The following is a 10,411-nucleotide window of genomic DNA, read 5'->3' on the forward strand; positions in this document are numbered from 1 at the left end:
GGCTCCTATGTGACAATTAAAATCTCTTCCTAACAAAATAGTTAAAATACACTTTAGGAAATTTGTGTCTATTAGCAAGCAAAGAAATCAAAAGTGTATATTTTAACTAATTGAAGGTTAAATGTGCTTAGTCAGATATCAAGAGGACTAAAATCGAAATTTACCTGTAATTGTTGGACTAAACACTTTGAGAGGTAGTAAGTTTCAGCTTACCTTGATTCACTTTCTGAATCAAACCTTAACAATCCAATCGTCACCAACACTTTACAATCTATACAGTAACATCAACTGTATCAAGGTTTATTCATTAATGTCCAACAAAGCTCAATTAGGCTAAATCCTCTAGCCACAACTTGTTTGAGTTCAAATCTCATCCTAAGGTGTTAAAGCATTCTCAATAAGTTATTTCATGGAGTTCAATAACCATCTAGAAGAAAGTATGATGCAAAGTTTTTACGTTTCTTACTGAAATATCTCAGTAATATTCTTTGATATAATTATTATTGGTGTAAAAAAAAAATTGAAAATTAAACATGTATCACTTACTTGATTCTTAACAAAACGCATCATTCTTCTTCGTTATGAACTCGTATTTAAACCTCATTTAGAAGTGATCAAAAATAAAATATGTACTGCTTGTTGTATACTAGTTTACTTTCCACATAAAATTAATTATTTAAAATGCTAGAAAAGGGTGCGACTTTTAATATTATCAGTTTGGAGATGTAAAGATGAATGAGAAAGGGTCCATCAAATTGGAAGAGTGAAAAAGTGAAAAAAAAAATGTAAAATTTTGGTGGAATTTAATTTCTTATACTAAATGTTAAGCTTGCCCGTTTGAAAATACTTTCTTGTGAAAAATATATACTCTCAAATTATTTGTCGCCTTTTTATTTTACACTCATCTTAATAAATATTAATTAGGAGAGATATTTGACTATTCTACTTTTTTTTGTCTAAGTTATAATTTTTTTCCGTTAAATGTTTACTTTATTTATATGTCAGGTTTATTAATGACAAAATTCTATCAAGTGTAAAATAAATAAAAAATAATTAATCATGTCTTGAATCTTTAAAATGATAAATAATTTAAAATAATCATTTTTAATAACCACAACTCATAATTTTAGACGGAGGAGTTCTCACCTTAGTGAAAATGGTGGAATATGTCAAATATTGCATAGAGGAATCCGCTGATTTTTTTATAGCAGCGGCATTTATGCTTTGTTTAGTTGATTACACCAAAATTTAATTGCTATTCCGAAGAAAGGCATAACTTAATTATACTAATTCCTACTTCACTAAGGTAGCGCCAAGGCTCACTCTCTCCACCGGCGCGTGAGCATCCCCGTCTCTTATATAGCGTCTCCATTTCTCTATCTATCTAGATTTTAATGACCATGACTTGTTCGTCGAGGCAACACCTTGACCACACCTCCGCCGAGACTGCAATTTTCTATAATATATTATTCAAATAATCTTCATATTTAAATCACAAAGCAGCAACTGAAGATAGAATTTGCCACTGTCCACGTTAGCATCTGATTTCTGGTATGGCGGAGCTGGCTCAGGGGGCTGACGTGAGGAGTGTAGCAGCATGGAGCTGGCTGGTTAACTGGGTCGCTTTCTTCTTTCAGATCTTTATTCAGATCCTTAGAGGAACCCCTTCTCTTAGTCAGCTACTTTCCTATGTAGGCTTCCGTAATACATCTTTCCTCTCTTCCACCCCGCAATTCAAGCCGCTGCCTATTGTTGAGCTGCCTGAAGAGGCGCCGCCACCGCCGCAGCAGCCACCGCTCACTGTTAACGCCGACCAACATATACCAAGACTTACGGTAAGCTCAGCTTCTTATACAAATACTTAAAACTTATTTATTGAATACTAAGCTCGACCTTAGGTGTAGTAGTTAAAGTTTAATTTTGATCAGAATCACTGGGTAATCTCTCGACCTCAGATTTCGTTTGAGTTTTTCGTTACCCCTCTATTTTTTTGTTTGTCCGGTTTTGACTTACACAGAGTTTAAAAAAGTAAATAAGACTTTTCAATCTTGTGGTATTAAAATTAAACATATGTAGAGTGTATCATCCTTTAATCATGTGGTCTTAAACATGCCATGTGCAAACTTGGAATTAAAGAATTGCCAAAAAGGAAAAGAGACAGTATGGACTAAAAAGAAAAGTAAGAAAAACAAAACGGAGAGAGTATTTTTTATGCTTCTTTTATGTTAAGTTACTTATTACTTTTGGAAAAATCTTTTGATGCCTTATTGAGAAATGAGTTAGTTATTACTCATTTATGCTATAGCATACTTGTTACTCCCTCCGGATCAAAAAGAGTGTCCACTTAGCCTTTTTTTGTTCGGTCAAAAAGAGTGTTCACTTATCAAATCAAGAAAGAATTAGCCTTATTTTTCCAGATTTATCCCTGTTAAGTGTTATGCGATCAAACACCAATACCTATTTAATTAGGGGTAGTTTAGTCAAATTACCTATTTTCTTCTAGGAAATAGTATTTTCTTAAGGGGTGTGCAAATAGCTAAGTGGACACTCTTTTTGATCCCGAGGGAGTTGATCAGATTGCAAACAGTCAATTCACCCGTGTCATTTTGCTGGTGATATTTTGTGATAATCAGCCAGTGGACTTGGTACTCATCATCCTAACCCAGAGTATTAGTTTGTGCTTGTAAAATTTGGTTTCTTTAGTGAAGACAAGACATAATTTAATGTTCACTAGATTTGGTTTCAGTGCAAAACCACTACTTTATGAGGGAGGAGAACAATGACAAGTGCAATTATTATGGGTGCAACACAAGTTTTATACAGGAGTAATATTTAGTGTTTTTTTGATGAGGTAGCTACTTGGAACTTAGCAAGATGAGTTTGAAAGAAGTTGCATACCTAAATATTCTGGCACTGTTATTTTAGAGCTGCAAACTCTATTTCAGTGTGCACATCAAGCTAATCACTTCTTGGGTGCATGACTAGGTTATTGTTAACTTCACTTGGTTAGGAGTTTCACTGTGGGTCGTCTGTTGTAGTTTTTCTGACTTAATTAGTGTTGCAATAACCATATGTACCAAAGGAAACAGTAGATGGAAAAACAAGAAAGGGAAGTTGCTTAATGATTCAATGTGAAAGAGCAATGCGTGGACATAAACAGTTAAATTTTAATTACCAACATGCATGGGCATGCTTTTCTCCAATTATTTCCTAGGAGGTGATGTTTTAGAAATATTTTCCTTTTTTTGGGTATTGTAGAGGATCTCTAATTCTGCTTCAAAATACTACCATTATTTCCATGTATGTGTGTCAAAGCCACATATAGGCTGTAATCCATCTCCATCACTAGAGGAGCCATATGAGTCGAAGCAAGCTAAGCGACAACAGCAAAGGTGGTTCAGTAATGTAATTTAACACAGCCAATTCGGGAAGGGAAGATCACACACCATTGTGTAATTTTGGATGTGCATATAACATGCAATAGATTCCAACATAGTTAAATGGAGGTATACAATGAAAATTACAGCTAAATCATGGGAAAGAAGTGGAATAATAAGTACATAGTTTATTCTATGTACGTATGTATGTTGAAGAGGCCTCATATGCGATGGGAGGAAAAGCACCTCCATTCCCTGAGGCACCATATGATGTGGAAGCATGCTAAACTACAATGACTTAAGAAGTTCAATAGTGTGCTTAAATATAGACAAACTGTGAATAGAAGACCAGACGTCAAACTGGCTTATGTGAGGATATGCTAATATTGGGCAACTAAATTCTTATGTATTAAAATGAGGTATTTAATTGACACTACAACTTGATAATGGGAAGGAAGTTACTTATCAATGAAGATGATAGCCGATAGAAACGAAGTTATAGAGGGAAGCTCTGATGGATGGGAGGACAGAAAGAGTGTGAAAGAAGAGATTGATGAAAAAAGGGAACAAATGGAATGTGTAATAAATGTTAATATGTCAGAATATACAAGAAATAGGCGTACGGAGATTCTAGTTATTGCTGGCAGTTTTTGTATTGTTTCTTTTGGTTTCTTTTCTATTCTAGCCATGTATAGTTTCTTTTGATTGCTTCTTTTCATTCTTGTATCTTTTATTGTAGTTATAATCGTTTGTCTACTGGAAAGATGGCATGCTGGGCGAGATTTATGCTGTTAGTGCAACTGTAGCTTGACCTTATCAAAAAAAAAAAAAAAAAAAAAAAAAAAAAGGTGCAACTGTAGCTTGGGAATGAGATAGATAGGACGACTGAAACTTGGAATGACTTGTCAAGAGAATTGGGTAGGTTTTAGTTATTAGAACCTCTATTTGGGCTATGATACAGGCTCTGGTGTGGAAAGTGGCTTATTCTTCCATTTTTGGACTCAGTTGGGTTAAAGCTGGAGCACATGGAAAGTTGATAAAGCCATCAGGACAATCTGGAGAATGATCCCTGCCAGCATTCTGTTGGTGTTTGTGGATAGAAAGGAACAGAAAATGTTTTGGTGGTTTATCAACTCTGAATCATTCTATTGAGGCTAGGTCCTTATTGTATCTTTTTAGCTGGTACAATTTGTCCCCTGTAGATTCCCCTGACAATATTTTGAACTTCATTAGTTCCCTGGTCTTAGAATAGCGTCTCATGTAATGGGGGACTAACTAGATTTTTTTTGTTATCCTCCTTTGTATTACTTTTGCACCTTCTTGATTCCATCAATGAAGCCACTTCATCGGAAAAAAGAGAACAAGTTCTAAGGTCACTTGTCCTCTATTCCCTTTTAATGTTGCCCATGTGGATGAGAGTAGCCCTAAACTAAGAGAAAGACCCTGAGAATTAATGGAAGGGTCTGAACTATAGGAGATTATTGGAGCTGAACAGTACATGTCTATATGCTTGATCTGCGACTCGTAAGATGCTTGCTACTTATCCCAAAGGAAAAATAATGTGACTTATGTCAATTCCATGACTTGCTATATCATCAGAATATTTATGATGTGACGTTTCTCTTGTGTGCAATACTGTTATAGAGGATTCATATAGCCAACTCTAATTAGTATGTTACTGAGGTGTAGTTGATGTATTGGTGTTTCTTTTGTGTCTTATAGCTCTTTCCTGGATTTACTAGGCCTTGGTTAGTAGGACCTCTATTAACCCTGTCATTACCCTGAAAAGTTCAATACATTATTAGCGTATCGGCTTTTGGTATCCTATGTTCCGCTTGCTGGGTCTTATTTGATTTGAGGTGGATTTGTTGCGAATGGCAATCACAGAGGGGAAAAGGATCTGCATGCTTTGTGGTGCTTTCACTTGTACATTTTTTCAGTTGTACTTCCTTTTTTTAAACTAAACCATAGATTCCTAAGTAGCGGTTTTAGGGGACTGCTAAGAGGTATGCGAAAAGAAGCATTGAGATAATACCTTTCATCCTAGTCTCATCTACTGAAAAAAGGGAGTCCCCTTGATCACCTGAAGAGATTTTTAGGCAGAATTGGCCAAGTGAGGTCATGAGCTGTAATTTTTTTTTTTTTTTTTTGTTGGGACCACCAGACTGAAGAGGGCTACCTCTTGGTTTAAAGAATGGACACCCTTCATTGGATGGAATAAACAGAACATTCTCATCAAATTTATCAGAAAGCTGACTACTAAGAGAGGTTGGAGGACTTAAAGATGGGTTACTAATAATTTTGGTGGGCTTTCAGATAAGCAGATAGTAAAATTATTTACGGAATTTTGTAGTAATCAGTGCATCCTACTAATTGGCCGAATCGTTTTCTTTGTTTTAGCAAATTGTTCTTTTTAGACTGTTCTCGAGTTCTTAACTTTTGGTTGTAGGTGGTTCTTGACTTGGATGAAACTTTAGTTTGTGCATACGAGACATCAAGTTTGCCCAATATCGTATGCACCCAGGCTACAGAAGCTGGATTGAAGTGGTTTGAGCTTGAGTGCATATCTTCAGACAAGGTTATATTTCCTCTTCTGTCTACGATTGAGTGATTATCTGGAAAGTTTCTTGAAGAATTCTATCTCATATATTGACGGTTTTAGGAATGCGAAGGCAAACCTAAGATCAATTATGTCACAGTTTTTGAACGTCCTGGATTGCACGAGTTTCTAAAAGAACTCAGTGAATTTGCCGATCTTGTCTTGTTTACTGCTGGGCTTGAAGGTTCGCCTGTTAATTTGAGATTTATTTTGTTATCTTACTCACTGGTTCATCTTTAAATGGTTAATTCTCATTGTTATCTGTGTAAAGGCTATGCAAGACCGCTTGTTGACAAAATTGATCCCGGAAATCGGTTTAGCTTGAGACTTTATCGGCCTTCAACAATTAGCACGTCAGTGTTGCTTCTATTCTTATGTTTTTCCTCTTTAATTCCTATGCTAGAGATTCTGAACTAGCATTATTCCATGTGTTGAATGTGATGTTAATCCATTTCAGTTCTTATGTTGCCATGTGCTAGTTTATGTTATGCGGACTCTTCAAATCCCTGCGGCACCCGTGTTGACACGACATGGGTGTGGGTGTGAGATCCATACCGGATTTGCTCAACTTACCTTGGGTACTTTTGACCACATTGTATGACCGAGAAGTATAGATTGATCGGATATTTGGTTTTATTTTTGGGTTTATGTCACACACACACACACACACACACACACACTATATATATATATAGATAGATATATACTACTTTTCAATTTCGCAAGATAGGAATAAAATAATGGCATTTATAAAGAATGAAGTTTTATTAGTTTTAGTTTAGTAACTTTAACTAATCGAAATATTTACTCTATATGTCGTAGTATACAATTGTTGGCCGTATCCCAGCACCCCCATCCGCACTTGGATCCATAACCCCGAATCCTAAAATTTATGTGATGAAGAATCCGACTTCTAGAACCGCACCCGGATCGGATACCCGCACCTGAGTCCGAGCAACATAGATGGTACCGTTCTAGTACATGGGCTAAACTATCCAAAAATAACATATTGCTAGTAAATGTGCTAAAAATAGAAGGGAAAAATAGAAAGCATAAGAATCTTACACTACCAGAGGCAGAACTGAGTAACATCTCAAGTTAGCTCGGCTATTTTGGGGCAAACTCACTACCAAATGGAGAACTGAGTGAACTTCTCAAGCTGACTGCATTCTGTAGGGCAAATATCTGGTGTTACCTTATATAGCATATTAGCCTTTGAAGTGAAGATTTATCTAATGCACATGGGGGTGCTAATTAATGTCAAGGCCATATGTTCTGACAGTTCGCGTGATTATTCTTGAAAAGAAATGTGCAGAGTCTTCTCTCAGTGCATATGTTTGACCACTGGCCTTGATATAATGATCTCTGCGCTCGCGCGCGCGTGTGTGTGTGTGAGAGAGAGAGAGAGAGAGAGAGAGAGAGAGAGAGACGAGTGGAGGTCGTGCTGCCTCATCAGATGCCATTTGCTGTATTTGAAGCCATTACAACAACATCATCATACCCAGTGTAATCCCAGAAGTGGGGCCTGGGGAGGGTAGAGTGTACGCAGACCTTACCCCTACCTTGAGAAGGTAGAAAGCTTGTTTCCAAAAGACCCTTGGCTCGCATTTGAAGCCATTGACCTTCCATAATCCATAGATTGCTAACAGCTGGTGACGGGGTGAACTTTTGAAAGTTGGGTTCCTCCTAACTTTTTTTGTGAATTGATCCCCCATTTATCTCACTATATAAGGATGGCTCGCTGTGTGGCAGACAAATTCAAATGTGGGAAGAATAAATAAATCACGATAAGAAAAACTGATATTTGCTTAAAGTTGACCTGTCAATCTGATTATGAATATACCTTGGTGGCCCTTATAGAAAAAGAAATTACATTGACGACCCTGGCTGGAAAGTTTTCTTTTCGTCATATACCAGAATGTTTGGAGACATGCAAGTCTTAAACATTTTGAAGCAATAGCAGGCGAAGCCTCTTGTCTGATTGACATGCAAGTCGAAGTGATTTACTCACTTCTCCTTTGTAACCTTGTTTGTAGCCTTTCACAGGGCATTTCAACATTCACCGTCTGTCATAGTTCTGAATGGCTAAATTTTTCGCTCGTTCTTTTTATGGAAATTCAGCAGAAACTACTATAATTGCTATTAGGATTGTTAGTAACTTTACTATACTTCTTTCATAAGGTGAAGCAAACTTGATTGTGGAAGTTCTCATATTTCCACATGTACAGTATGAATCTCTATATCTAGCAGTAACTCTATGCATTTTTATTTTTATTTACCAAAAAAAAAAAACTCTGTTCATTTTGTCTGTCATGTTGTACCTTGAGGATAATTCTCTCCAGCTCAGATTGTCACCTATTAGATGTTTGGGCTGTGTATGATTTGCAATTTAAATCCTTAATGTGTTGAAAAGCATGGTGGATAGATGTCAATGTCTCTTTCTTTTCAAGCCTTAAAGCTCATCTCTTATGTTGGAGTTACCTGGTTCGGCGATTATTATTGGATCCACTTACATTTCTGTGTCAAAAACCGTTGGAACTCAATATAATCTAAACTTAGTACTAGCTCGATTATCTACTGAATGTACTAATCTGGAGACTAGGAATTGTGTGATGAGCATCTGGTTTGCTAAGACATGTTGGATTCAAACCACGTCTCTGTTATGAGATACTTTGATGCTTAATGCTGGTTACATGCTTAGACGGCTTAATTCTATCATTGGAAGATCGAAATTTTTTTTTGCCTTTTTTTTTCGTCTGTGAATTGTTAATCAACCTATTCTTACACTCTTATGCGTTTTTTTATAAGGATCTACCATTACCTCATTTCTATCAATATTCACCTCTATGATACTTCAATCTTGTTGGATCGTTTCGTGAAAGGACCTGATTTACGAAATTTACGTTCTCTCAATGATACTACTTGTCTGGAATTTTTTTTTTTTTTTTTTACCTAAATGATACTAATAACTTGTTTATCCATCAAGTAATTGTATTTTAAAGCTTCTTCCTCTCAGGAAAATGATGAATTGGGTTCTTTCATGTCACTAAGATAAAGAAAGATTGTTATGGCTTTAGAAATTGATCACTGACATTAGATAATGACTTTGCGGTACCTAATGGTTCAAATCAATTATTATGACATTTTGTCAGGTCCATAAATTTGTGGCATCTATATCTCTTTGATTTCTGTGTCCTTGTAAACTCAGCTTATTGTTGATGCAACACAACTATTCGACTTGATCAGAGCACTTCTGTTTCAAAGAAAAATATATTTTCAGCTTATTATTGTGAATCAGACATTTTGCTTGCATCTCAGGGAATACCGGGAACATGTGAAGGATTTATCTTGCATTTCAAAGGATCTAAGCCGAATCGTCATTGTTGATAACAATCCATTCAGTTTCTTGTTACAGCCTCTAAATGGAATTCCATGCATTCCGTTTTCTGCTGGACAGCGTCATGATATACAGGTCTAATAAATAAGAAAAACATGTAGGCAAGCTATTCCTCAAATTTAGCTACTATGCTCCCTTGACTTTAACTAGGGTTTTTTATTCTGTATCAGCTTTTGGAGGTAATCCTTCCACTTCTCAAGCATCTCTCCAATCAAAAAGATGTGCGGCCTGTGCTCTACGATAGATTTCACATGCCTGAATGGTTTCAAAAGCATGGAATCCCTGCTTCTGCATTGTGAAATTGTTGCTAATTCCTGGAGCAATCAATCCTGTAGTTTGTTCTGAGAGGGAAGTACCTCTTCACCCGAAGAACAATTTTTGTATAGCTAATTTTGTGCAGAGGAGCAGCCATCGGGGAAGTTCCAAGTTTCTCAAGTCTGATCAGAATGTTCTCCCTACGTCGCACAACATTCTCATTGTGTAACTTGTTCATAGCTTCCCGGACAATGCTAGTGTTTGTGCAATTGTTGTTGTAAACAGTCATCGCCAATAATTATTCCCTTCTCAATGTAAAGGTTTGATCGTTGGATGTTCTCTCTTCAGGAATTGTGATGTTCGTTTTTTAAACATGCCGAGTGACACCTACAATCTTTTGTAATGGGGTATTCTTGACATGGTGTGTCTCTTCAAATATCAACCTGAACTTTTTAACTTAACATTTTCCTTCCGATGTTTTTTGTGTATTTAAAATGAAAGGAAAAGTTTCTTATTTTGTAAAAATATAACATCTGGGATTTGTAAACATACTGGCTTGGGACATCACCGCGGGGGTGATAGCTTCACAAACTTTTGGTTCTTTTAGTTCGTTATTGTATAGCAATGTAATTGTTTATCCGACAAATACGTACGTTGTAGGCCCAGAAGCAAGAACACCATCATCCTTTCAACATAATCCTAAGTTGTATTAGAGTGTTTCTATATTCCTCTCTATGAAATCTATATCTATATATATAAAATATGAGAGGTGCAAGCAATATG

General features: G+C 36.3%; 1 protein-coding gene across 1 annotated transcript; it reads left to right on the forward strand.

Moving 5' to 3' along the window:
• The first annotated feature begins 1,287 nt into the window (after positions 1 to 1,287).
• On the forward strand, positions 1,288 to 10,056 carry LOC132053338 (uncharacterized). Its single transcript, XM_059445324.1, has 6 exons — positions 1,288 to 1,835; positions 5,827 to 5,955; positions 6,040 to 6,160; positions 6,248 to 6,329; positions 9,295 to 9,448; positions 9,544 to 10,056. Exons 1-6 carry the CDS (start codon positions 1,554 to 1,556, stop codon positions 9,670 to 9,672), a joined length of 897 nt encoding a protein of 298 aa, XP_059301307.1. The 5' UTR covers positions 1,288 to 1,553; the 3' UTR covers positions 9,673 to 10,056.
• The last annotated feature ends 355 nt before the right edge of the window (positions 10,057 to 10,411 follow it).

Source organism: Lycium ferocissimum, chromosome 1 (assembly GCF_029784015.1).
Source record: "Lycium ferocissimum isolate CSIRO_LF1 chromosome 1, AGI_CSIRO_Lferr_CH_V1, whole genome shotgun sequence".
NCBI classification, from domain to species: domain Eukaryota; kingdom Viridiplantae; phylum Streptophyta; class Magnoliopsida; order Solanales; family Solanaceae; genus Lycium; species Lycium ferocissimum.

What these genes read in the sequence shown, in the direction of transcription:
- LOC132053338 (XM_059445324.1), top strand. Translation starts at nt 1,554, where the DNA reads ATGGCGGAGCTGGCTCAGGGGGCTGACGTGAGGAGTGTAGCAGCATGG. An exon ending in AGTGCATATCTTCAGACAAG is followed by an intron (nt 5,956 to 6,039) that starts GTTATATTTCCT and finishes TGACGGTTTTAG; the next exon opens with GAATGCGAAGGCAAACCTAA. An exon ending in CGGCCTTCAACAATTAGCAC is followed by an intron (nt 6,330 to 9,294) that starts GTCAGTGTTGCT and finishes CTTGCATCTCAG; the next exon opens with GGAATACCGGGAACATGTGA.